This window comes from Bos mutus, chromosome 23, assembly GCF_027580195.1.
Source record: "Bos mutus isolate GX-2022 chromosome 23, NWIPB_WYAK_1.1, whole genome shotgun sequence".
Lineage (NCBI taxonomy): Eukaryota > Metazoa > Chordata > Mammalia > Artiodactyla > Bovidae > Bos > Bos mutus.
The window spans coordinates 20,366,200-20,393,186 of NC_091639.1; the positions used below are offsets into that span (position 1 = coordinate 20,366,200).

General features: G+C 41.0%; 1 protein-coding gene and 5 non-coding genes across 6 annotated transcripts; 5 read left to right on the forward strand and 1 right to left on the reverse strand.

Moving 5' to 3' along the window:
* Nucleotides 1-108: 108 nt before the first annotated feature.
* HMGN4 (high mobility group nucleosomal binding domain 4) lies at nucleotides 109-8,095 on the forward strand. Its single transcript, XM_014480376.2, has 2 exons — nucleotides 109-360; nucleotides 5,985-8,095. Exon 2 carries the CDS (start codon nucleotides 6,050-6,052, stop codon nucleotides 6,320-6,322), a length of 273 nt encoding a protein of 90 aa, XP_014335862.2. The 5' UTR covers nucleotides 109-360; nucleotides 5,985-6,049; the 3' UTR covers nucleotides 6,323-8,095.
* An 8,186-nt stretch (nucleotides 8,096-16,281) lies between these two features.
* Nucleotides 16,282-16,354, reverse strand: TRNAK-UUU (transfer RNA lysine (anticodon UUU)). Its single transcript has one exon. It is a non-coding gene; the product is annotated as a tRNA-Lys (tRNA).
* Nucleotides 16,355-17,170: 816 nt separating this feature from the next.
* On the forward strand, nucleotides 17,171-17,242 carry TRNAA-CGC (transfer RNA alanine (anticodon CGC)). Its single transcript has one exon. It is a non-coding gene; the product is annotated as a tRNA-Ala (tRNA).
* A 473-nt stretch (nucleotides 17,243-17,715) lies between these two features.
* Nucleotides 17,716-17,789, forward strand: TRNAI-AAU (transfer RNA isoleucine (anticodon AAU)). Its single transcript has one exon. It is a non-coding gene; the product is annotated as a tRNA-Ile (tRNA).
* A 1,091-nt stretch (nucleotides 17,790-18,880) lies between these two features.
* TRNAP-AGG (transfer RNA proline (anticodon AGG)) lies at nucleotides 18,881-18,952 on the forward strand. The gene has a single exon. It is a non-coding gene; the product is annotated as a tRNA-Pro (tRNA).
* Nucleotides 18,953-20,199: 1,247 nt separating this feature from the next.
* Nucleotides 20,200-20,272, forward strand: TRNAK-CUU (transfer RNA lysine (anticodon CUU)). Its single transcript has one exon. It is a non-coding gene; the product is annotated as a tRNA-Lys (tRNA).
* Nucleotides 20,273-26,987: the final 6,715 nt, after the last annotated feature.

Consider the following 26,987-nt stretch of genomic DNA (forward strand, 5'->3'; position numbering starts at 1 on the left):
GACACTGGCGCGCCTTTATAAAGATAGTTAAAAATCTTGACACCTCCTTTTCTTATTTCTCTCGCCCCAGGCCGTGGTGCCGAGGCCACGCTGCTCAGGGTGGGTCGGGAGCCGCCGGAAGCGGACGCACGCTTCGCGCGGGGAGAGCCGGCCGGTCCCCGGCTCGGCGAGGCTGCCCGAAGCCCGCAGCCCCGGAAGCGCATCCTTGCCTTGACTTGCCTTCCTGTTCCCGGCAGCGCCCAGCTCCGGGCGTCTTTTCGCCAGCCTGCGGTCCGTGACGGCCTTGCCTCAGCCCCGGGCACCGGCGTTGCAGGCCGGCAGCTGGGAGTCCCGCGCCCCTCGGACGGCCGCGAGACTCGGGTGAGTACCCGGGGAGCCTGAGCTTGCGTCTCCGGAAAACCGGGGTAATCCCGCTGCCCTCCGTAGATTGGCGACCCTTCTGCAATCTGGCCCTTGTCGTGATTAGGTGACCTCGGGCCCCCGACAGCCCCACCTTGCCTTCCACTCTCCAGAACAGCTGCCGTGGCTGTCCTGGGCTTCGAGTGTGAATCTTTGGGAAAAGCGGAATCCGGGAGGTGAAGGTTAGAGAGATCTCAGGTCCTTCAGGGATGAGAAGTCCCCTCACGGAGACGCTAGGGCAGAAAAAAAGGGAGGCAAGGAGGGGATTTAAAAACCTTGGGCCAGCAGGGCTGTGGGCTGGGCTGCCCTGGCCTGGACTCTTTCTCACCGCCCTTCCCCAGCTTACGAGGCCTCACGACTGAGAACCCCCTCCTAAAGGAGACACCGAAGGGTTGAGTCTGCCTCCACTTTGGCCTTTCCCTGTCAACAAGAAAAAAGACTCCAAAGTTAAGAAATGGGCCAGCTGTGGATATTCTGTATTGCTTTGAAGCTTGAGAAGTCACTGGCAGCACTTGTTTAAAACCAGGATTTGTGGCCTGGGGTCTGGCTTCTTAACTCTGTTTGTGACATGACCTGCTTCCATGTTAAGTGAATCAATCAAACGCTTTTCTGGGAAAGAAGTCTTGCTGTCTAATACCAAACAGCCTTGGGTATATCCTCAGGATCTTCTTGTTAGATGAATTAATACTATTATTGTTACTATTTCTAACAGTTAGCCAAACCTAGTCTCTCAGATCACATTGCTCCAGGTTCCCTCAAATGACTAATATGAATGTGATGTTGTTATGGACTTAAGACAAGAAAGGACAATCCTTACCTAATGAACTGTTGTGAACTGTTTGTGTTTTTTTTTCCCTTCCCTTTTTTAACAGGCAATGTGTATAGGCATCCCTTCCCCAGCCCTGCTGCTCCTCCATTTTCATACCTTCTCTGGAAGACCCATGCTTTTATCATCTTGTAATAGTTTCACTTGTTAGCAAGACAGTAAGTTTGGCAAGTGCTCAATACAAACTTATCTAAGACATTTTCACTTAAAATCCCCTCTATACTACTCAGAAATACAGGTGAGTTAATGTGGTGCCTTGAGAGGAACAAGGGCTTCAGGGGCCTAGAAGGTGATGAGGATTCATCCTCTCCATCTTTCCCTGATGCTGAGGAACAGGAGTCCTTTAGCAGGGAAGCTGAGTGTGCCCCAAGCCAACGTGCTGCAGATGGGTCACAGTTTGTCTGGAAGCTTATGGCTCTCTCCTTCTGTTCAAATCAGGTGTGTTCTGACAAAATGCAGCCGTAGGCCTACCCTTTTAAACACTCTGCCCTTTCTTACCTTCACCTACTCACCCTCCCTCCCTCCCCCAGTCTCTCTCACTTAACCTCATGTAGAAGCTCAGTCTGCCCACCTTGGAATGTGGAGAACAAATAGGCCTTGGAGAGTGACACTGTGTGACCTCTTCTCCTGTAGTGTACCGCACCTTGAATAGGCTCTTTTATTTATTTATACTATATTCTTTATTGTCTCCTTCCTAAGCTTGGTGTTGTAACCATTTTCCAGGTCTTCCCTCCAACGCCAAGGCACTATCTTGCCATAAGTAAGAGGTGGAGAGAAGAGGGTGGCTTTCTGACTTTGGGATGGGATTGAAACCAGAACCCAAGTTAGAACAAACTTCCTAGAACCCAGTTCAGTAACAATCAAAGAAGCAAAAGGCTGCTGCTAAAATGTGACTTTGCTGGGGATGGTGTGGGGTGCGTATGGGATGAGGTGGGATTTGGTCCTCGGATAGTAGAGACAGGCTCATGATGAAAGAGAAAAAAGCATGGAAAAAAGATTTTGAGAGCTGGGCAAAACATCAGAATTAATCTAATACAAGATGTATCATAAGTCACTGAGGCCTTTACACTCTTTCCTCCTGTACTTGTTTGTTAGGACTGCCATAACAAAACATCACAGACTGAATATCTTGAACCACAGATATTTATTTTCTCACAGTCCTGGAAGCTGGAAGTCCAAGATCAAGGTGGCGGCAGGTTCAGCTTCTTCTGAGACCTCTCTCTTTGACTTGCAGATGGCATCTTCTTACTGTATCCTCACGTGGTCCTCTCTGTTTGTATTATCTGTGTCCTAATATCCAGTATGACAGTCATTGGATTAAGACCCACCCATATAAATTCATTTTACTTGTTCATCTCTTTAAAGGCCCCATCTCCCAATACAGTCACAATCTGAGGTACTGAGGGTTAAGACTTCAACCTATGAATTTGGTTGTGGGGGTGGACAAATTCAGCCCATTTCTGGGGACAGAGATTGATGTATTTTATATGTTATTGACACAGTTTGGGGAATTCCCAGAAGTTAACTTTGCAGAAGATTTTAATACACCTGTATCTCCTCATCTTACTAACCATTTGTATATTTTTATTACAGAAGAAAAACATCATTTGCTTTTTATTTCTCTATTAGTCTTTTTTTTAAAGCTGTTTCTCTCAGTATATTTAAACATCATAGGTCTTTTTCTAATATTAAAAAAAAAAACACAAATCTTCGTAGCTAAGAAAAGGATTTTAAAAAAAAGGACATTCCCTCCCCCCTTAAGGCTACTGAGAGAGATACCTTTCCACATCATAAAACAAGCAGTTTGGTTAAATGAAGAGTTAAATTGAGATTTTCTCAAGAATTTCAGTCCAGTTCTTTACAAAATGAATTCCAATGATTCAGAACTTTCACAAACTTGTTCTATTGTCTGTTAATAAAATTTTGCCATGAGAAATGTTATTTTAACAAAAGGGAATTGTTAGATTCCTAAAGCTTTTAAAATTGTTGCCATGTCTTGGGAAAAAAACCTCAGTATCTGTCTTGATAATTTCTTGCCTTGTTGATACCATTGAAAGTCCTATCTCTGTATTCCCCAAAGTTATATTACTTTAAAAATTTATCTGCCACACTTGAAGCTAAAATCATATTGTACATCAACTATATTTCAGTTAAAAATTTTTTAAGTAAAAAAAAAATCTTAGAAAAGATTTATCTGCCAATTAATAATTTTTCTTTTCATTCACATGCATGATGGAATATTTATAGTCCTGTGACTTATATATTTTATCACCTAGCAAATTCTTTCTTTCTTTTTTAATTCTTAAAATGTTTTTGTTTAACTTTAACTGGTAGACTTTATTTCTTTAGAACAGTTTTAGGTTTAGCAGAAAGAGAGTGCCCATATATTTCTTCTCTCTCTACCTCCATTATTAACAACTTGCATTGGTGTGGTATGTTTGTTACAATGGATGAGCCAATATTTATACATTATTATTAACTAATTATTATAATTATTGTTTACATTAAGGGTCATGCTTTGTATGTACTTCTGTGGGTTTTCTCTGATGTATAATGTCATTATCCAACATTACAGTTAGTAGCATGCAGAATAGTTTCATTGCCCTAAAAAAATTCCCTGTACTCTACCTCAAGTAATTTATTTTATATTAATACATGGCAATGAGAGCCTTTTCCTCCCCGACCTCCTTGGCCTTCATGAAAATGACATAATGTTTATCCTGCCAGCTTTTTCATTATTTGTGCATTTATCTCCTGTATTTGTAAGGTCAGTCACCTGTTCTCCTGATAAACTTCCTAAGTGTGAGTTTCAAGGATGTAATCCATATTCCAGATCCAGAATCCAGCTTGTGGCCTGTTTTTCTTGAATTTATCTTTGTTGTCACTTGCTGTGTTTGGGCCTTTGACATGTGGTGATCCTGGTTCCTCTGCTTGGGATGGATTTCAAGGGATCTAACATGAAGACTGAGCCTAGGAAAGACTGTGAGCATTCCCAGGACAGGACATGGGCTAAGAAACAAACTGGAGTGAGATGGAAGAGAATGACTTGCCATACCTCATGGACCATATCCTGCCAGGCTCCTCTGTCCTGGGATTTCCCAGGCAATGATACTGGAGTGGGTTGCCATTTCCTTCTCCAGGGGATCTTCCCGACCCAGAGATCGAACTGGCATCTCCTTCATTGTAAACAGATCTTTACCACTGAGCCTCTTTACTTTAACTCATTTCTCTCTCTCTTCCACAAGAAGGAAGGAAAATGACAAAATTTCCAGAAATTCTAGTCATAGTGAAAAAATAGTAATTTGATGTTTTAGTACCATTTACAGGTGGTCACTTGCCTTTGTTAGCCAAGAAACATAAAAATCAAATCTAAGTTTGCTCAAAAAAAGTCTGAGTTTACTCAAGGACTAAGTTTGCCCACTCTACCTAGATGGTGAGATCCAGCAGAAGTACCAAACAAAACTCTGGAGCAATTTACATAAAAGATAATTTTTTTTTTTAAAATAAAATATTATAGAGTAAGGCAGGGCATAGGGTTACAGAATTCCCCAGGTAACATTTTCAAGGATGGGACACAAGGATGAGTAGCTAATCTTGGCCTAAAGCTTTAAAAAATTTCCATAGTGTTTGAATACCAGCCATGGGCCCAAGTCCTAATTATCGAGACTCAAAATAAATCATTTCTATTTTGTATGACCTTGAATCTGTGCTCTGGGCTACCCGCCTTTTTTAACTGGCTTTTATTCTTGAGCAGACACACAAAATTACTCTCTGTAACATATAGAGAATAATGGTGTACTACTCATGTTTCATTCCCCACCCTCTTCTAGTTTAAGGGAAGAACTCCCCACCCCCTCTTATTTCTGGATGAACACCATCCTTTGCTCAGCTCCCTTTGAGGAGACTACTGTTTGGATTTTTATATTTATCCCTTGCTCTTTTCAGTTTTACTGCATAGAAAAAGTCATTTAGTTTTACACTTAGAAATGGATCTATACTGTAGATCCATTTTGCAACTCTGTTTTTTGCCCAACATTGTGTTCTTGAGATTCATCTGTGTTTTTGCATGTAGCTGTAGTCTATTCATTTCTACTGCTGAATAGTATTTCCTTGTGCAGATATTACCAAAATGTATTTATTCTGTTGAAGGACACTGGGTGCTTTCTATGTTCTTTTTAAATTACAAAGTTGCTATAAACATTCTTGTAGGGGTCTCCTATGCACACCTCCAAGAATTCCTCCAAGTAAACACCTAGAGGTGAAATTGCTTTAAATAATGCCACACACTAATTTACACACATATGAACACACACCCTAGAAGTGTATGCATTTTAATTGTTCCACATCTGCTGAGCCCTTAATATTGTCAGACAATTTACCAATTTGATGGATATGAAATGTTATATCCTTTGATTTTTGTATTCACACCCATATTACTAATGAGGTTGACCTTTGTATTTGCTTATTCACCATTCATGCTTTTTCTAAGAAGTACTTATTAATACTTTTGCCCATTGTTTTTAAATTTTCCTTTCATCCTTTTCTCATGGAGCTGTAGGAATTCTTTACATAGTCTGGACTCTAATCCTTTGTCAGTTATATGTGTTATGAAGATCTTTCCCCAGCTTGTAACTTGACTTTTTTACACATCTTTTTGCTATATAAATTACAAATTTTAATATAGTTAAATGTGAATTTTAATGTAGTTAAATTTGTCAGTCTTTTTCTTTATGACTTAACTTTTTGTGTCTTGTCAAAGAAATCTTTCTAGGAACAGTGAGAAAGACAGAAGAACCCCTTGGGCTGCCGAGCGCTGCTGCCACCATGCCCAAGAGAAAGGCAAAAGGCGATGCTAAAGGTGACAAAGGGAAGGTGAAGGATGAGCCACAGAGGAGATCAGCACGGTTGTCTGCTAAACCTGCCCTTCCAAAACCGGAGCCCAGGCCAAAAAAGGCCCCTGCAAAGAAGGGAGAGAAGCTGGCCAAAGGGAGAAAGGGGAAAGCAGAAGTCAGCAAGGATGGGAACAACCCTGCGAAAAACCGAGATGCCTCTACAGTCCAGTCACAGAAAGCAGAAGGCACTGGGGATGCCAAATGAAGTGTACCTTTTTGATAGCTCTGTACTTCTAGTGACTCTGCTGTTTGAAATACTATTTTTAAATCAAATTTTATAAAAATGTAGATTTTTTTTTTTTAAGTTATGTTGTTAGCACACAAGATACTTCATTGTTGTCTTTTGTGGAAAGGGTAAATAACCACTGGTAGAATGTTTCAGAAGCTAGATTGAAATGGGGGGAAATAGAAGTATCTATCCTCGTATTTGAAGATTATTTTTGGTTCCCGGGAGAGATTCTCTGACATTCACGCATGTCAGCCACTATGGCTCAGAAGCCTTACTGTGTGGAGAAAAAATACTTCATGTCTTCTCCTTTCTTGATGTCATCAGCACATTCTTGACTTCCTGAAACCAGGAATCATGATACGGCCTTGACACCCCTAGAATCAGCTGCATCAGGTAACAATACTCAGGCTTTCTGGTGATGACATCAAGATGGTGTTGCTCAGAAGAACCAGGATTCCTGTTTGTAGTTTGTGGATCATCTCATTAATAATCCTGGAGTTTTTAGTTCCTTTCCTCCATGTCGGAGTTGACCTGTGAAAATCTCTTCAATGCCTCATGTAAAATAATCACCCTTTTTGAAATTTTTTCCTGTTTATTGCAGCAACAGACTTTGTTGACTTTTTGGAGAGGGGAGTTTGAAAGTTGTAAGATGTTATGGAATGTCACCCATGTCCTGTTGGAAATAACTATTTTTGGAAAGTCTCTTTTAAAGCTGGATACAAGTTAGCTTTGTGGTAGGGGAGTGATCATTTCCTAATCAAAAGTCATAAAGCTACTCTTTACTGCCTTTAAAAAGTTTTATAGTTTGCTTTTCACATTTGTCTTTAGTCCTCTCTGAACTGATTTTTACAAAAACATGAGATAGTAATTCATTATGTTTTTTTCCATATGGTAAGTGGTTGTTCCAACACAATTTTCTGGAAAAGTTCATTCTTTCCCCAATGATCTATAACACTGACTCTTTTCATAAATCAACTTTCTTTGTGTGGAGGGGTGGGGGAGTTTGTTGATGGTTTCTGTTCTGACTCACTGATCAATTTGTCTAACCTTGTGGCAGTACTATACAATCCTGAGTACTACCACTTTAGAAAAAGGTCTTGATATCTCAGGACAATTCCACCTCCACCTTCAACATCAACAAACTTTTCTTCCTTGGAGTATCTTGGCTATTCTTAGCCAATTACTTTTCTATACAACTTCTAGAATTAGATTGACAAGTTCCAAATCAAACAGATGAAAAGTTGAAATTTTTATTGGATTTGTATTGAATTTATAAATTAAGTATAATGTTGAGTCCTACAATTCATGAACATGGTATAATTTTCCATTTATTTAGGCTTTTAAAATATCTTTCAATAAAGTTATTATTTTCTCCATTAAACGTTTTCTTTTGTTAATATTTCTTAGAGACAGTAAACTGTTGGATGCTACCTTTATACAATATATTTTTAGTTACTATATTTTCTGTTTTCAGCTGAAGTTGATTCATCAGCCTTTATAAATTCATTCTTATATCTGTATATTCTTTTTGGCTTTCTACATAGATAACCATACATTCTTTTTGTTTTGTTTTGTTTCTTTACAGTCGTTAAATCTTTCCTTTTTCTAGTTTTAGGCATTGTTCAAGTGCTGGGAGTACAGCAGTGAACAAAACAAAGTCTCTGGTTTCACCAGGTTGATATTCTAGTGGGGGAGGGTGTAGAAAATACACAAATTTATGTGATGGAGTGCTTTAAATAAACAAGTGTTCAGTTCAGTTCAGTTGTGTCCAACTCTTTGCGACCCCATGAATCTCAGCACACCACGCCTCCCTGTCCATCACCAACTCCCGGAGTTCACCCAAACTCATGTGCATCGAGTCAGTGATGCCATTCAGCCATCTCATCCTCTGTCATCCCCTTCTCTTCCTGTCCCCAATGCCTCCCAGCATCAGGGTCTTTTCCAGTGAGTCAACTCTTCGCATGAGGTGGCCAAAGTATTGGAATTTCAGCCTCAGCATCAGTCCTTCCAATGAACACCTAGGACCGATGTCCTTTAGGATGGACTGGTTGGATCTTCTTGCAGTCCAAGGGACTCGCAAGAGTCTTGTCCAGCACCACAGTTCAAAGGCATCAATTTTTCGGTGCTCAGCTTTCTTCACAGTCCAGCTCTCACATCCATACATGACCAGTGGAAAAACCATAGCCTTGACTAGACGGACCTTTGTTGGACAAGTAATATCTCTCCTTTTTAATATGCTCTCTAGGTTGGTCATATCTTTCCTTCCGAGGAGCAAGAATCTTAATTTCACGGCTGCAATCACCATCTGCAGTGATTTTGGAGCCCAAAAAAATAAAGTCTGACACTGTTTCCACTGTTTCCCCATCTATTTCCCATGAAGTGATGGGACCAGATGCCGTGATCTCAGTTTTCTGAATGTTGAGCTTTAAGCCAACTTTTTCACTCTCTTTCACTTTCATCAAGAGTAAGTGGGTGCTATTTAGATAGGGTGGTTGGAGAAATCCTCTCTGATCAGATGACATTTGAGCAGAGCTTCTAATGAAGTAAAGGAATAAGACATGTGTCTCCGAGGGGAAAGCATTCCAGCAGAGGGAAAATCAAATGCAGAGATGAGATGAAAATGTGTTTGGTGTGCCGAGGAAGAACAAGGAGGCAGAAGTGACTGAATTGGAGTGAGGGTGGATAAGAGTGACAGTTGATATGATTGCAGAGATAGTGAGAGGCCAGAAAATGGAAGACTCTCCACATTGTCATTTTTCTCTGAAAATGATGGAATGCCATTAAATTTCTGAATAGGGAATCTACACAATCTAAGTTATCTGTGTGCGTGTGTGTGACTGATGCATGGGCAGTAGGGTGTAAGGAGTTGAAGGAGGAAACCAGTTAGATGGCTGTCCCAACTGAATTGCTGAAAATTCTACTTTATCATGCTGTATTACTATCCTGTCTCTGTTCAACTATTCCCACTCCATTTTATTTGGTATATTACAAATATGTGTGTTTTCTCTTTGCCAAACCACAGAACAGTATCAAAGATCAATATTCCCTGTTGTCAAGAATCCAAAATCAAACTCAAGTCATCACTGGGTGTTTGTTGTGATAATCCCACAGAAGGAAGGCCCTGACCCTTGTTGCCAGAGCATGAAAGAGTACACTTTCTGAGGCATTTTGACACCTAAGCAGTGAAATGAAAACAGAAGTTAGTCAACAGTAATAAGATATTTCTCATTAAGTGCTTATTGTTTTCCAGACACTGTTCTGCTCAGTGATTTACATGTATAATTTTATTTCCATGACTGTATGAGTTGAATCATATTACTGTCCCCATTTTAGCATTTAGTGAGACTGAGGCAAACAGAAATTAAATAATTTGCCCTGAGGTCCTACAGTAAGTAAAATCCAGATTAAGACCCAGGTGTATAACTCCAGGATCTAGAAGGCTCCTTATTGTTAAGATCACTGGTAACCCAACCTCAAAGGTAATCCATCCAAAAGAATAATTTGGTGTTTCTGATTAAGGAATTTCCCCAGATACCATTAGGAAAAAAATCAAATGTTAAGTAACAATATTCTACAAGCTAAACAGCTGTAATTTCCAGTGAAGAAGATTAGTAATGCAAGGACAATTTGAAAGGGGGAAAGTGGTTATAGGAATTCAGAATTTTAGTGTATCTCTAGCAACATAAAGCTAGAAGGGATACTATTTCTGTACAAGGAGGAGAATTTTTTAGACAAATATTTCTGAAGTGGAGAAGAGCAAATTTGGAAATTACAAAGTAGCCTTTAAACCTCTCTTGCCCACGCTCCTGATCCACTTAGCATTTACATTCTTATCTGTAAATTCATAAATTAACATCCTGGTTTATTAATACTTTGAGAATTTGGGTGTCTGACACGAAACAGACTGAGGATCCAGCGTTTTCAATAATAAAATTTCTGACCGTCAAAACTGAGGCATTGGTCCTGGAAGAGTTGGAAAGAAGAGGGAGGGAAACTTACTTTCCGGGTCTGCTCTTGTTCTCTCAACACAGTCATAGTGCTCCTTGGAAAATGTACGTCATTCCTCTCCAGGCCCCGCTGCGCCTTCCACCCAGGGTCATACAGGCATGATACTTTAACTGCCCCAAGACGAGGACACGAACCCTGATGTCCTCGCCTCTTCACCTCTTCTTGAGGCCGCAAAGCGCCGGGACACACCTCTGAGCAAACCTAGGCCGCACGGAGGTCCCCGCTGCTCGGTCGCCTCGCTCAGACCCCGCTGGAGTGCATCCTGATTCCCTAGGCTGATGGGGGAGGCCAAAACCGTGAAGTTTTCTCCCCTGGATTGCTCCTTACACTCTTCGCAGACCTTCGGGCTTCCGGTCCCGAGCTCCAACCTCGAGTTCCCTTCAGTGAAGTCTGGGCCAAGGGTATTGCCAGCACTAGGAGGTCGCCGCTGGTGCAGGGCTTTCAAGGTGCCTGGGAGCACTCAGGCCTCCTGCTGAAACCAACGAAGCCCTTCTCAAATTACATTTTAAAAAGCATTAAAATAGGATAACAAAGAAAAGCAGTTATACTACAGAAAAAGCTACCAAACAAAATAATTTGCGGTATATCAATGTGTACTTTTTCGGTTCAGTTCAGTTCAGTCGCTCAGTCGTGTCCAACTCTTTGCGACCCTATGGACTGCAGCACGCCAGGCTTCCCTGTCCATCACCAATTCCCGGAGCTTGCTCAAACTCATGTCCATCGAGTCGGTGATGCCATCCTACCATCTCATCCTCTGTCATCCCCTTCTCCTCCCGCCTTCAGTCATTCCCAGCATCAGGGTCTTTTCTAACCAGTCAGTTCTTCGCATCAGGTGGCCAAAGTATTGGAGCTTCAGCTTCAGCATCAGTCCTTCCAATGAATATTCAGACTGATTTCCTCTAGGATTGACTGATTGGATCTCCTTGCAGTCCAAGGGACTCTCAAGCGTCTTCTCCAACACTACAGTTCAAAACCATCAATTCTTCAGCCCTCAACTTTCTTTATAGTCCAACTCTCACATCCATACAAGACTACTGGAAAAACCATAGATTTGACTAGATGAATCTTTGTTGGCAAAGTAATGTCTTTGCTTTTTAATGCGCTGTCTGGGTTGGTCATAGCTTTTCTTCCAAGGAACAAGCGTCTTTTAATTTCATGGCTGCGGTCATCATCAGCAGTGATTTTGGAGCCCAATAAAATAAAAAGTCTGTCACTGTTTCCACTGTTTCCCTGTCTATTTGCCATGAATTGATGGGACCAGATGCCATGATCTTCATTTTTTTTGAATGTTGAGTTTTAAGCAGCTTTTTCACTCTCCTCTTTCACTTTCATCAAGAGGCTCTTCAGTTCCTCTTCGCTTTCTGCCATAAGGGTGGTGTCATCTGCATATCTGAGGTTATTGATATTTCTCCCAGCAATCTTGATTCCAGCTATTAAATATTAAACATCAAGACCCATCTTATGACTACTGTAACTTTGAAACAGTTAAGTATGAGATATCTGTAACATACTTTGTATCTCAAGTATGGGATATGGAAATGTAACAGTTCTTCTGCTCTACAGTTCTGACTGTAATTCGTTGCCTACATTCATCCGTGAAGGATATGCAAAATTTCAGTTAGAGGTTAGGGGTTTTAAAGATGTAATTTTTTTTTCCCTATCCAAGTTCACCAGTCCCCAAGTTAAGAAACTCAGCAAAAATGCTTAACACAGTACCTGGCACATTGAAAGTCCCACCACACGTGTAGATATTAGTACTTTTATTATTACTTTGGTCACATCTGTCCAAATTTCTTTTAGGTGATGAAGTTAAGCATATGAAATCTTGAAAGAGCACAAAGATAAATGTTCAAGCCACTAATTTAGTCATTAAAATTTTTTTTGAGGTATGACAGACATACAGTATGGTATTTGTTACAGATGTACAACATAATGATTCACTATTTGTATACATTGTGAAATGATCACTACAATAAGCTTAGTTAGCATCCATCACCTAACAGTTACAAATTTTTTTTCTTATGACACTTTTGAGATTTACTTTCTCAGCAACTTTCAAATATATAAGAAAGTGTTATTAACTAAATTGATTTTATTTAATAACATACTCCCTTCTCCAGGAGATCTTCCCAATCCAGGCATGGAACCCATGTCTTCCACATTGCAGGTGGATTCTTTACTGCTGAGCAACTGGGAAAACCAGTAACTAAATATATAACATACTTAGCTATATATATATATTCATTTAGATGTGAGTGCTAAAAAGTGCTGTTTGCACACTCTAACCGAATGTGGTATAAAGGAAAGGAAAGCTTGAATTGGGTGCTTGTAGGGAATGCAGGGTTGGCAAAGTGAAAAGAAAGAGAAGACGATATGCTTTTAAGGATTAAATTTCTTGATTTATCCAGCAATATTTTTAGAGCTTTGATTATGTGCCAAGGCTAAAAGACAGACAAGGGCCTTGCCTTCACCAGAGAATGATGGTATTCAGCTTCCAGAGACAGAGAAAAAGCTCACCTATCTGAAAAGAAGAGTAGAAAAAAAAGCAGAAGTGAAAAGTTCCAAAGTTTGATTCCTTAGTTTCTAAACCATTCATCCTTGCAAGGAAAAACTCAAAGGCTGCTTTGCACAAAAGATTTAGCTCTAACCATGACCTTTGGTGAAAAGACCTAGAGAGTGCCCATGTCTTTACACAACCCTGCAGCCACAAGTTGAGATTAGATGAAGCATAAGAGTAAAGAAACAGGTTGGAGAGAAATTCAGTTAGTCCCTACACATGAACGAGTTTGGTTCTGAGAGCGTATTTGTTAAGTCTAGTTTGTTAAGTCCAACAAAGTTAGCCTAGGTACCCAGCTAATACAAACAGCTACATAGTACTGTACTGTAATAGGTTTATAACACTTTTAACACAAAAAATAAAACATTTTTAATCTTATAGTACAGTACCTTAACCAGTGGAACTACCTCAAGTTACCTAGGCTTTATGAGTGGAGGATGCACGTTTTGACTGGTAAAGCAAATGATTAGAATTACTTTTTTAAAAATATATTTTCAAATTGAAGTCTCCATGGCTGAGGAATAAAGAATCTGCCCGCAGTGTGGGAAATGCTCATCTGATCCCTGGGCTGGGAAGATCCCCTGGAGAAGGGAATGTCAACCCACCTCAATATTCTTGACTGGAAAATACCATGGACAGAGAAGCCAGATGGGTTACAGTCCGTAGGATCACAAAGAGTCAGACGTGACTGAACACACACACATATCGTTAATTTACAATAGTATATAAGTTTCAGGTATACAACATGCTGCTGCTGCTGCTAAGTTGCTTCAGTCGTGTTCGACTCTATGCGACCCCATAGACGGCAGCCCACCAGGCTCCCCCGTCCCTGGGATTCTCCAGGCAAGGACATTGGAGTGGGTTGCCATTTCCTTCTCCAATGCATAAAAGTGAAAAGTGAAAGTGAAGTCGCTCAGTCGTGTCCGACTCTTACTGACCCCATGAACTGCAGCCCACCAGGCTCTTCCATCCATGGGATTTTCCAGGCAAGAGTACTGGAGTGGGGTGCCATTGCCTTCTCTGCAATACTCTATAGTTATCATAAAACATTGACTATATCTTCTGTGCTGTACAGTATATCTTTGTAGCTTATTTATTTTACACATAGTAAAAAATAATCCTCTACCTAGAAGTCATTTGATTTTAAGTGCTTGAAGATATACAGGCTAATGGGGACAGGTTTAGAGATCAAGAGAATAGTATAGAATGGAGATATAATTTGTCTGTATATAATTTAATACAGTGTCATTTTATAACTAACATATAAACTGCTCACCTCCTGGAACTGGAGTAACATTCTTGGCAAGTCTGTCAGTTAGCCACATAGCCCTTTGTTGTAGCATCTGGATTAGCATCCAGGTAGACCTTTGTTGTTGGCACACACCTCAACAGGGGTGGTGTTTTAGCCCACCAAGATCCAAGCCGCAAAATGGAAAAGTTCAAGTGGTTGACTTCTCTTTCTATCTCAAACTTCCCCAAAGGCTGCATGTAGAATCCTTGGACTCTCATCTAATTATACATACTGATATATTGGTAAGTCTTTCATCTTCTCAAGATGTGTAGCAGCTCAACATTTGAAAATATTCAATTTTGTGACCACCCCCCTCACCACTTATCATGTTTAATTCAAGTTAGAAGTTTCTTTTCTTTTGAAAAAAACTGTAAGCATTATTAAAAAACAAAAATCTGTGGGGTCACAGCCCAAACGCACTTTCTAAGAGACAGAAAAAGCTTTCATCTACAGTTGAGTGGCCTTATCAAAGTTTTAAGGTGGTAAGTGCTTAAAGGAGAAATTTTTTGTGTGACTCATTGCAATAATAATGATGATCAGATTGGGTTACTTCTTCTGCAGTATTTTTCTTGCTGCAAATGCTACACTCTCTGAGGAAGGCCCCAGGGTTCTCACATTATGAGACTGATATGCTGCCTACCATGCCAGCAAGTCAACTGACAAGTAGTGATCTGTTATTCTTTTCTAGATGTTTTAGAAATTGTTTGATAACTGCAGTAGAAGCCTGGATTCTTAACCTCTGGACTGCCAGGGAAGTCCTTGATAATTTTTAATAGCAAGGTAAAATCTTATTTGTCTTTTATTTGCTGGATGCATTAGGATGAAATTTCCACTTTGGGGAATTACCAAAAGCCAAGTTATGCTTCTTCAGTAGTTCCTAACAGGGCAGAGATGGTGTTGGTGCCCCTGTGCTGAGGTGACCTGAGGCTTTGGAGTCTCTAGAGGAGAGAACTTGGATTTAGAGGAAAAGGCAGTGCAGGCAGATTACTCAGGGTGTAATAGGAAAGAACAAATTACTTTCACCTTTGTATTCTGTTGCTTTTGCTACAAGTTAGTCACTAAAGGGATGTTGGCTATTAGCTTAAATTATAGGTAAGAGCTCATTTCTGGGAGCCCTGCCTCCCATGTAATGAATGTTAAACTAAAATATCTTTGTTTAGCTCACAGGACACCTGACTAGGCTCGCCTGTGAATGGTTGCAGGAAGGAAGAAATTAATATTTCCCAGAACCAGGACTTCGCCCCATCCCCTTCTTTAGTATAAAAGAAGCCTGATTTCTAACTCAGAGAAGATGGTTCTTTGGGACACTAGTCCACCATCTGCTGACACTGAATACTGTTGCTATTCATTGCCCCAAAAACTAGTTTCTCAATTTATTGGTCTGTCATTCTGCAAGCAGTATGGGCCTGGTCTCGTAACAAGCATAGTACCTATTGTTCTGTACTGTATGTTAAATTTCATTTTTTTTTAATCACCCTACAGCCCAGTGATTCCAAATGAGGGTGATATAAAATGAATTTAAAGATGGGTATCACCCAGCATTTTTAGACAAACATAGAATCCAAAATAGAATGCAATACATGTACAGGTAAGTGGTAATTCAGGCAACTTTTTGTTCCTGTTACACGTTTGTGTAGGGGTCCAGATGTAAACTAAAGTATGAATTGATCGTGGCCAAAGAAGTTTGGAAAGCTCTGTCCCTGGGCCATGAGTTCTGAGTATGGTACCACCTCCTCTGTACAGTTTACCTGGACATCCTCAAAGCTTAGCGCTGAGCAGAGCTCGTCAGTGTAGGAAAAGAGAGAGCAGTTCTGCACATTGGTTGCTTTCCAAGACAGAGTTTGGCCTTTGATACATTGTGACCAATGAAACTTTTAATTGTGTTCCAGAATCTAGGTGAAATGTTGTGTGCTCTGACTTCTGGCTAAAAGGCCCTTCTACATAACTATGCCATGCTCATAATCCCTTCCTGTGTGTGTGTGTGTGTGTGTGTGTGTGAAATCAGTCTATGATTTGACCTTCCTTTTTCCGTTACTGTTTTGGGGGATAAACATGTAAGAAGAGGGAAGAAAACAAAGCCGCCCGAACAGGGACTTGAACCCTGGACCCTCAGATTAAAAGTCTGATGCTCTACCGACTGAGCTATCCGGGCTCACATAAGGCAGTACTACTACATTGACTATAGTCAATTTATGTATACATTCAGACGCCCCATTTTAGACATTTCGACTGTGATTCCGAAGGTTCAGAGATGGCTATTCGGAAACTACTTGACATAGAAACTCAGCCACAGTCTTCTTTTAGGCCGAGATATAACCATATTACATTAATTATAATGTCTCCCCAGTTCTTTCCACTCTCTAATATAGATAAACGCTGTATGCATAAATAAGCACTATATCTCTATGTTGCATATACATAGAGATATATACGATAGTACTATACAGAATTCAGCGCAGTCAAAAACTGTAGAATGTTGGCCTTTAGTTCCTAAGTTTCCCAGAGAAATAAGTCAAATATTCTATATCTGGGCTCAAAATACTTTCAAAAAGAAGTCAACCCAAAGCTGATAATTTTAAGGGTAATTAAATCATCTTTCGGTCGCACTTTGGACACCTGAATGTCGGTCGAGGGACTGAGGGAGCGATATGATTTCGTACTGGGTCTCAGCTATCTTTGAAGAAGAAAAAAAGAAGCAGCAGCAGCTTTAAAAGGACAGTCCCACTCTTTTTTTTCCTCGTCAGATATCCTTCGGTCTCTATGTTAAGTGCTTGACAGGGGTGCAATTACTGTAAGGCTGTCTCCACTAGGGATGCCGATGAATGTTGCCCCATTAACCATTTCAAGATTCCACTGAAAACGCAAAGAATAATTTAACTTAAGGATTCAGAAAACCTTAAGAATTAGAGAGGAGGAAAAATCCAATTCAAAGCATTGGGAAGAACTGCAAACAGCTACTCTTGGGGTCGGGGATGTAGCTCAGTGGTAGAGCGCATGCTTCGCATGTATGAGGCCCCGGGTTCGATCCCCGGCATCTCCAGGTCCTTTTACGTAAGTGATCAGAAATCATACCTTAAAAACATGTGTGAATACTTTGTATTCTAGTCTAATTTTCTATGGTTCCCTTTTAGCCACGAAGTATAGAACTGTATGTGTAGAGAGGGAAGCAGGATAACCTTGAGGAATTTTAGGATATTTTTATCTAAAATGAATGAAATTGAAAACGCAGCAAAACACACCCAGCGTACATATGGCCGAAGAGGAACAACCTGGAAACTTGGAACGGTTACTGGTCCGGAAACACTGAAAGGGGAGTAGAGGCTATTGTTGCTGAGTCACGGTGCTGAAAAAGTAGGACAAATGGGAAAAGAACGAAGGCTTCTTTGATGTAGGTAAATCCGGTGGCTCAGATACATCATTCTATTCATAATAGCAAAACAAAATAAACAAACAAAATAGCAAGAATCGAAATAGTTTGTTATTAAAGCTTGGAATACGGGTGAGGTGGCAAGTGGCCGGTTAGCTCAGTTGGTTAGAGCGTGGTGCTAATAACGCCAAGGTCGCGGGTTCGATCCCCGTACGGGCCATAGTTTACTTTTCTGGGACTGACCTACGAGACAACCTGCTGCATGATTTTGCCACAAGACCAAACCATCCGAGGGAGTCTGGGCCACTTGTCTTCTGGGTAAGTCAGAGTGCTCGAAGTTTTGCCCTAGAGAAGCAGAAAAGCAGCAGGACACCGTATATTCGTGTTTGTGTGTGTGTAAAATTCCATGGACAGAAGAGCAGAACACTTTAGGAATTATTAAATTCATTAGAAGGAAAAACTGTCACCAGCTTGTTTAGTGGCCAAACACTGTCCTCAAAATAGTCTGAAAACATACTAAGATGCAGGGCAAGTGTGAATGATCTCTGATTGCTCAGTTGAGGATTCCTATTTGACTAGATCATCCTTCATCTGAAGGGAGGATTCTCACCTTGAGAACAGTTTTCTTCCTACTTTGAATTTTGTCGTTTTTGTTTGTTTGTTTTTTAAGTAAGAAACGACTAAGCCCTTTTCCAGAATCCGCCTTGCCGTCTGTCACCAACCATTCGGTCCAGGTTGATCGACACCAGTTGTCCCTCTGTTCCATCCACTCCTTGATGTTAACGCCTCCTGAATCAGTCTCGTTTTCCACTAAAATCGACTTTCAGGACCCTAATTATGTATCCCCTTGTTCCTTGAACAACGAATTTTCTTTCTTTTTTCACCACCTCAGAGCTTTATATCCCGTTGAGTGAATTTTCACTATTTTCGTCGAAAATACTAAGATATGTAAAGCTTGTAAAAAATGGGCTTATTGGGCCTCACCCCGCAGGGACTTTGACTCAGTAGATTTGAAGAAGACTACAAGTTTCTGCATTTTAAGTAAACGTCACGGTTGTTTCTTACAAAGGATGGATCAGCGACTTTTGAGAAATAGGCTTTATACAAACCAAGCTTCGAAGAACTGGGCTGCGGGGAAATCCAGGGAAGTTCTGAGCCAAGTCGATCTGTTTTTGAAACTAGGAAGAGAGGGTAGAAGGGAAAGAGAAACAGTGGGGTAAATGTAATTTATAGTTATGTACATCTACAAATGAAACTGAACACAAATGAAGAGCGAGAAGTGAAATGTTTAATCCGTTTTGAAAAGCCGATGGCTCGTTGGTCTAGGGGTATGATTCTCGCTTAGGGTGCGAGAGGTCCCGGGTTCAAATCCCGGACGAGCCCAGGTTTTGTCTGCTAACCTTGTTGAATTTTTGTTAAGTCAAACTCACCCACAAGAAATTGGTACATTTGCTGTTAAGTTAAACTGTTGTATATTCATGTAGATGTAGGCTGTGTATGCACCTGATTCCAACAAATAACTTGATAATTTAATTAAGAGAGGCAAGTACTTTTCAGCTTTGGCTCTTATTCACTTTTCCAACAGCTATAAATTGACTCTTGCAAAGCCAAATATTTCTGGTTATTCTAGAAGTTCCAACTCCACGGTTGTGGCCATATGAAATGTATAGGAAGACTATGGTCACATCTCAATTCAATGTCATCCATCATTTATTCATCACATCAAATAAATGGGTTCAAATGGAACAATCAAATATTTGCGTATACAGTTGTGAGGCTGGAAAATTTTGTACAAGTTTTTTTCGGCTTTCCTTGTTGCGTTTTCCTGTATTATTTAGGAATAGGGGCTCTGCTTGTTTATGGAGAAGGGACACTTTTTCCGTACTGCTGGAACATACTGTTGGTATTCTCTTTAAACAGATATTTGTTTAGCATATTACAATCAATGAACTTTTGCAGTCTGTGGTAAACAAAATACACAAAAATCATTGGATTCTATATTACAGTGGTTGTCAAACATTTTATGTTAAAATACAGTTGCAACACCCCTTCCCACCTCCCTTTTCTATGTGTGTAAACTTTGATTACGGAGAAGAACAACAAATGAAGGAGCATAAGGGGCCTGAAAAGGAAGGAGAAAACCGCAGGGAATTCCTTCAGGACTGCAGCTACACAGTGTGGCAAGAGGGGCCAAGGTTAACAGGTGATAGAAACAGGAGAGGAATGTCTTAGCGGGTTACGGAGAAGGCCTTGTGCAGTTCTGGGTTCGAGGACCTGAGCCCTTTAGGCTGGTAACCAACCACCTTGTCAACCAGGCCTGAAGCTCTAGGAGTACCAGAGTTGGGGGTCACTCTTAGGACGTTCAGATTACTACTCTTGGATTCCAGAAACAGTTTGTAGTCTATCAGTACAGGTTGGTAAAAATGAGAGGAAGACGGAAGAAGTTATGAAAGTGATTGGAGTGCGCTCCAATAATTTCTAATAATGCTTACATTCTTTGCCGTTTCATATCATCTAGCTTATATAACAAAAGCAGTCAAATAAAATCTAAAATCCTGTAATCACCGTCGGTCCAGGAAGTCTGTTCGACATAGTCTCTTAATTCATTAAGGCAGGATTTCAAACCAACCGCCCGGCTAGCTCAGTCGGTAGAGCATGAGACTCTTAATCTCAGGGTCGTGGGTTCGAGCCCCACGTTGGGCGAGTGGTATTTTTTGTATCTTTTTTTCAATCTTTTCTCTCCGCTAGATTTCCGCACCTTCCTAATCTCGGAAATGAAGTTCCCCACCGTTGCCACACATGGGAAACTTTATATTCCAAAACTGTCCAATACTGAATTATGGAATCCTGGTGACCTGCTACGGTTTACTGGCTCTGTTGAACTATTCGGGCCAGCTTTCTGGCTCCGCGAAGTTAAGCCTCATCGCCCCCTGGCGGCAACGCTTTTTTCTGACCTTATTAGAGCTTTTATTTTGATAAGAGATACGAGGTCTCTGGTAGGGCATTGGCTTTGTTTATTTAAACTTCTGGGATGATTTCCCATCAAAAACGATTTAGGATGCAAGGATGTTGGGAAGGTCAAGTGTGAGGGTGGAGAAGACAATCCAAGCAAAAGAAACAGTTTAGGAGGCAGAGGCAGTGATGTTCATGGAATTTTGAGAATGGTGATTCTGCTTTCTGGCTCAAGCAAGTGCCATTATGTAGTAACGAGAGAGATTTTCTATTACCACTATCCCATATACCCTTTCAGCTCCTGATCACCCACACATAAACAGCACAATGGATCTCCTTGGTGGCTCATGGTAAAGAAACCTGCCAGTGCAGGAGATGTGGAGTTGATCGCTGGGTTGATCAACCCCTGGAGAAGGAACTGGCGGGATCCATTCCATGGGGTCAAAAGAGGCGGACACGACTTAGCCACTAAACAACAACACAACATAGATGAAAATCCAACCCACAACAGGTTGAAACTGCCTAGAAAATAAAATTTAAAGATCTAAACCTGGTTTTTAAAATCCAAATTGCATTTCTGCCATTCTCTCTTGAATGGAAGTGTGGATAGTCAAGTTGGCTACCCTGGGTCTTCGCTACTGTGTCCGGGCTCTCTCTCCTTGTGCAGAGCAGGGGCTGCTCTCTCGATGCCGCGCGCGGGCTCCTCTCTATGCGGAGCACACGTTCCAAGGCTCGCGGGCTTCGTAATTGCAACCCTTGGGCTTTAGAGTGCCGTCTAAGTAGTTGTGGCGCTGGGCTCTGCGGAAAGTGGAATCTTCCCAGACCAGGGATCAAACCCCTGTTTCCTGCATTGGAAGGCAGATTCTTTTCCATTTCACCACCGGGGAAATTCCCCTAGTGTGTTTTTGCTGCTGCTGCTGCTGCTGCTAAGTCACGTCAGTCGTGTCCGACTCTGTGTGACCCCAGAGACAGCGGCCCACCAGGCTCCCGTCCCTGGGATTCTCCAGGCAAGCATATTGAAGTGGGTTGCCATTTCCTTCTGCTTTCAAATTTCGGAAGGCAAAATTCGTGCGAAAGTTTGCTTAGTGTATATCAGAGCAAAAGGAGTTAGATGTTAACATTATGTCGTTTTGAAAACCTGACAATTTTAACTGTACCTATTAAGACCAAAAGCCCCAGAACTATTGATTATTGTATTGAAAGAGTGCCTACTTCTGAGCACGCTGGAGACATACTGTTTACCACTCTCCAACCTTCCCATCCAGATCTTGCTTTTTTCTTTACTCAGGAACCTGAATATTGTTATTAAGAAATCCAATGTTTAAAGTTCGTATTTCACCTATTTAAATCAATAGCACCTATGGTTGGGCATATGGAATCACGTTTTAAAATAAGTTGACACCCTCCAATCTGGAAGTATTGTCAATATAAACAGTGAAACTGAGAATCACGAGTCAACTGAAAATGGATGGACAAGCAGCAGCTTTCCTAGAAAGTAACTGTTTTCCAGTCTCCTTTAAAGACAAGAAGTCTTTCAAATCAATTGATGACCATATTTTTATTAAGCATCTTTTCCAAGTTGGATACTTATTACAAAATTAAGGTGGTTGGAGTGACTTTTAAAAAATAGGTAAAAAATAAATAAATAAATAATAAAAAATAGGTGACAGCGACAGAAATAGAGTTAAGAGATCACCAGTATTTATCCACTAAAATCAAGGGAACCGAGATCCTGTTTCTGATTCATACGAACATTTTATTTACTAGAGAAAACACTCATTGAACATTTACAGACCACATGTTGTGGATATCACACCCTAAGTCTTATTGTAAAGCCTGATTTCCCTTTGCTCACTCAGCAGCCTCTGCTTAATGTTTTGGTTTCCTGGTATGATAAAAACTATAAAGGGATGTCCTACACAGAGGAACAAATATTACTGGTATTAATAAGTCATATGTCCTGTTGTCAATTACCTTAATGGATTTCTGGTATATAAACAATTTTTTGTGTTTCTTAGAACAGATTGCCTTTCCTCAGTCTTATGGCCATTGGGCTATCTTGTTAAAATTGAGTTAACCTACTTAAAAAGTGAATTTCTGAACCCAAGACCCATGCAAACATCTCCAAGGCCAAGACCATCCCTGAGCTTGGTCCAGAACACAAGCTAACCTAACTCCTTAGACCTAACACTTCAACTGCAAAGGAAGGTGGTTAAAAAGAGCATAGGTTCCTGCTGGTTTCTTACTCTACTTGGGCTGCCAAAACAAAATACCACAGATTGGGTAGCTTAAACTAAAAAGAATTTATTTTCTTGCAGTTCTGGAGGCTGAGAAGTATAAGATTAAGGCACTAGCTGATTCAGTTACTGGTGGGCACTCTCTTCTGGGCTTATAAAGGGCTGTCTTCTTGCTGTGTCCTCAAAGGCAGAAACAGGGAATGCGCTTCCCGGATGTCTCTTCTTTCAAGAACACCAATCTGACTTTAATTACTTCCTTATTCCAAATACAGCCACACTGTGGGGTTACAAAAGAGAAAAAAAACACATTATGACATTTTGGAATTCAGGAATTTGATACATAGTAAGCTCTCACATATTTGTTGAAGAATAATTTAGTTGCCTCACCTTTAGAATACTTAACACAATCTTTTATACATATAACATTGTTTAATAAATCCCATCTATCAAAATAACTAAAAAAAAAAAAAAAACTTAAGTGGCTTTTTCTTAGGACAGATAATCTGAAAGCAGAGTCCAGACTTTCTGTTCAGATTACAGTTTAACTGATCCTGGATTGAGCCAGATAGCAAAGAACAGCCAGAGGTCAGTAATTTAAGAGGCTGTCTACAAGAACATGTTAGCCTACAGTTAGATCTGACCTTGAGAGGACAGTCTCTGGAAGAAAAGTAAAGTCAGACACAAATCACAATTTTGTGAATACATAGGTCCACAATTTTGTTCTTCTCCAGATACTCCCATGAGCAGGGTGAATTGAGATGTTTTTTGGTGCCACCTTGGTGTTTTCTATAGAGTATGTTGCACCTGCATGTATCAAAAGTATATCAACTCATTCGCTAGTCAATTTTACTCAGGGTTCATGTGGGGAAATTAGAATTGGGCCTCAAGTCCAATGGAGCCCCTGGTCTTCTTCATTCATTAATATTCCTCTCTTTCAACCATCTGAGTGGCTCCTATCTTTCTTGTTTTCCTTCTTATTTTTTAGCCTAGAGCAATCTTTTTTCCAATTCCTTTTCTCCTTTGGCTCCTCTTTTTATATGTTTTTTCCTCCACCTGGGCCTGCCCTATGCAAATTGGGCTTAGCCAGGAGTGCTGTTTGTTCTGCCTGAAGTCTTCACTGTGGTCCTCGGACCTTCCTTGTCTTTTAGCCACCGCCATTTTGGACTCCTTTTCCCTATTCTACCTACCTAACAATACGAAACTAAGTGCCTGTGCCCCAGGGATTAACATAGAAACTTCTAATCGTTCCCCATAAGTAGGGAAAAGATGAACACATGAAAGGAGTGAGTAGTTCTGGGGCATGGGAGCAATCTGAAGTTACCAGGTCAGGTGGGGGAGCCGTATTGGCCAGAGTGGGATTTAAGGTGTGACTAACATGCCCTCACTCTCATTTTCTCCCGCTCCCTTTCATACAACAGATTTTCTCTTGGGTTTCCTTTCAGACTGCTGCACTGTAGGCTGGCAGTCATCTGACTTCTTTTCCTCTTGATGTAATAGCATAAACGCTGTGCATATGGAATCTAACCCTTTTCCCCTGCCCTTGCACAAAACAATTCCAATTGCAAGACTGTATAGTAATTGAGTGAGCCCTTCAGGTGTCATCACTTTTCTGATCCTAATATATGTTGGAGCCACACATTGTCATAATAGAATATCATCTCTTTCTTAGTCATAGGCTCAAAGCTATATTTTGCCCACTTATTTAAGATAATCCCCCAAAAGGCTTTCCTTAGGGACAGATGGCGTATTTCCCATATTTAAAAGTTCAAGAACAACAAAGCACCAAAAGCACAAACAAATCCCAACACTAAAAGCACACATTCCAACAAGAATGAACAGAGTAGAAGGAAACAAACTGGTTTCCAAGTCGGATAGAATCCAACAAGTGCCCTCTCCAACAGGGTATCTCAGTCAAATGCAAAACAAATTGGCTGGCCTGGTGGAGGAAAACCCCAACTGTGTGGGGGAGGGTGTTCCCTGTTGTCCACCAACAGCGACTCACACTACTGGATGATGGAGTTCTTCAGTTTCTAGAAGTCTGTGGATTCCTTGCTGCAAGCATCTGGTGCCGCTTCAGGGGACTTTGAAGGGGAAGATTTTCAGAACAAGTGGTGCCTGCAGCTTCTAGAGCCTTACCCTAAAATTGTGCCACCCGCCCACTGGCCTCTAGTAGCAAGGCCCTGACTGGCGTCGCAGAAGTTTGTGATCAAGTCCAAGCTCCTACTTTTCGTCGCACACGGGTCAATCCATAGAGAGATGAGGTGTTGGGGAAAGGAATAGCGACTTTATCTGCAAGGCCAACCAACTGCAGAAGATGGTGGTCAAACGGCCTCAAGAACCCTCTGGTCTGGCTTGGATGCTAGTGTCTTTTATGGAACAAAGAGGGGAAAGTGAGGCAATCAAGTTAAAACAAACAAACAAACAAAAAAACCCAGTAAGTTGTAGCAAATATTTCCTTGTTCTCACAAGACTGGAGTGTGGGGTGGGGGTGGGGTGGGGAGGGGGAGGGATCTGATAATTTCTTCTTTCCAGCATCCATTCACAAGGGGGCTGGGTCAGGGTTTTTCTGGAAGCTAAACAAAGGTATTTTTCACCTTAAGCCCTCAGGCCTGGGAGGCACGGTTCCTGGAAAAAGGCTTTTATGTATAGTTTAATCCTTAGGCAACATCCCTTTAGCGATAAATTTATAATGAAGCTAATAGAATGCAAAGGTTAAAGTGTTTAGTCTCGAAGTCTTGTCTGAGTCTTTTGTGATCTCTTGGAATGTAACGCTCCAGGCTCTTCTGTCCTTGAGATTTCCTGGGTAAGAATACTGGAGTGGGTTGCCATTTCCTTCTCCAGGGCATCCTCGCCATCCAGGGATTGAACCTGCGGTCTCCTGGTTTGGCGGGTGGATTCTTTACCACTGAGGAATGTGGGTTCAAAGGTTAAAGTAAAAGAAATATGTTTAAAACGGAGTCAGATTTGTTCTTTCCGGTTATGGTAACATTCAAAATTTGTCTCCCACCTGCATCTAAGAATACTTATGAAGACGAAAAAGAAAGGAACTCCAAAACTTTCCTGCTTCTTAACACTTTCACATTGTTATACTTTACTGTGTAAATATATCGAAAAGAAGGCTAGGTTTGTTGCAGGGAAGAGCCAGTTCTGACTCTTTTTGAAACTGTTTCTTTGACTTGCTTTGTGTTGCTTTTGTTATTATAATCATATATAATGGTCTGCCTCAGAGAACACTGCCCCTGTGTTTGACTGTCAAACTCAGGTGCCTTTATTCAGCTCACAGAGAAATAATCTGACGCTGCCTACTTGTGAATGGCTGCAAGAAAGAAGAAATGAACACATCCCTTCCACAAGGTGGCCATTCCTGGAGATGTTTTGCAAGACTGATGGCCCTTTACTTTACTTCCTCAACATCCCCCATCTCTGTTCTAGAAAAGAATGTGGCATTCAGACCCAGATAAGATGGTTCTTTTGAAGTACTAATGTGCCACCTTCTCCGTCAGCTAGCTTTCAGAATAAAGTCCCATTCTTTGCCTCAACACATCGTCTCTCAGTTAACTGGTCTCTTGTGCAGGGAGTGGAGCGGGTTCGGACTCGGTAACATATGTCTCAATTACAAATTGGCACTTGCCATGGGTGCTTGCTGTCTAACTCTACAAGGATTAAATCATGTGCTGCTGCAGCTGCTGACCTTCAACACCCCCTGAAAGGAGTTCAGGGTGGAGTGCAGAAATGAGGCAGTCTGTGCTCCAGGAAAACTGGTAGGACAGGTCTTCCAACAGTTAGACATTATCAGGAGGTGATTTTAAGATATTATCAGGAGGTGATTTTATGAACCCAATTCTAGTATCTCTTCAAATCTAGAACAGCACTAAAATCCTTCACGGTGATGACTGCTCTTCATGACTAATAGAAGCTTCACAAGACTAACAGAAACTTTCTGTAAAAAGAGAATCTAAGCTTGATTGCATGCACTTCCCCATTACCAAAATCATATATAAACTGACCTCCCCTACCTCTTTGGAGCAGTTTCTCAGAGCTATCTCCGGCTGCAGTCCTCTTTTTGAGCCAAATAAAACAACTCGCAACTCTCATGTGCATTTTTTCTAAGTCGACATATGGAAGAACCAGATGTGATTCTTGACCTACAAAAATTCAAGTTATTCACATACGTACACACGCTTCTCAGAATCTCTCAAATCTGCTACTTGTTCTTTCCTGAAAGCTCC

Coding starts and splice junctions, on each gene's coding strand:
- HMGN4 (XM_014480376.2), top strand. CDS start 6,050: ATGCCCAAGAGAAAGGCAAAAGGCGATGCTAAAGGTGACAAAGGGAAG.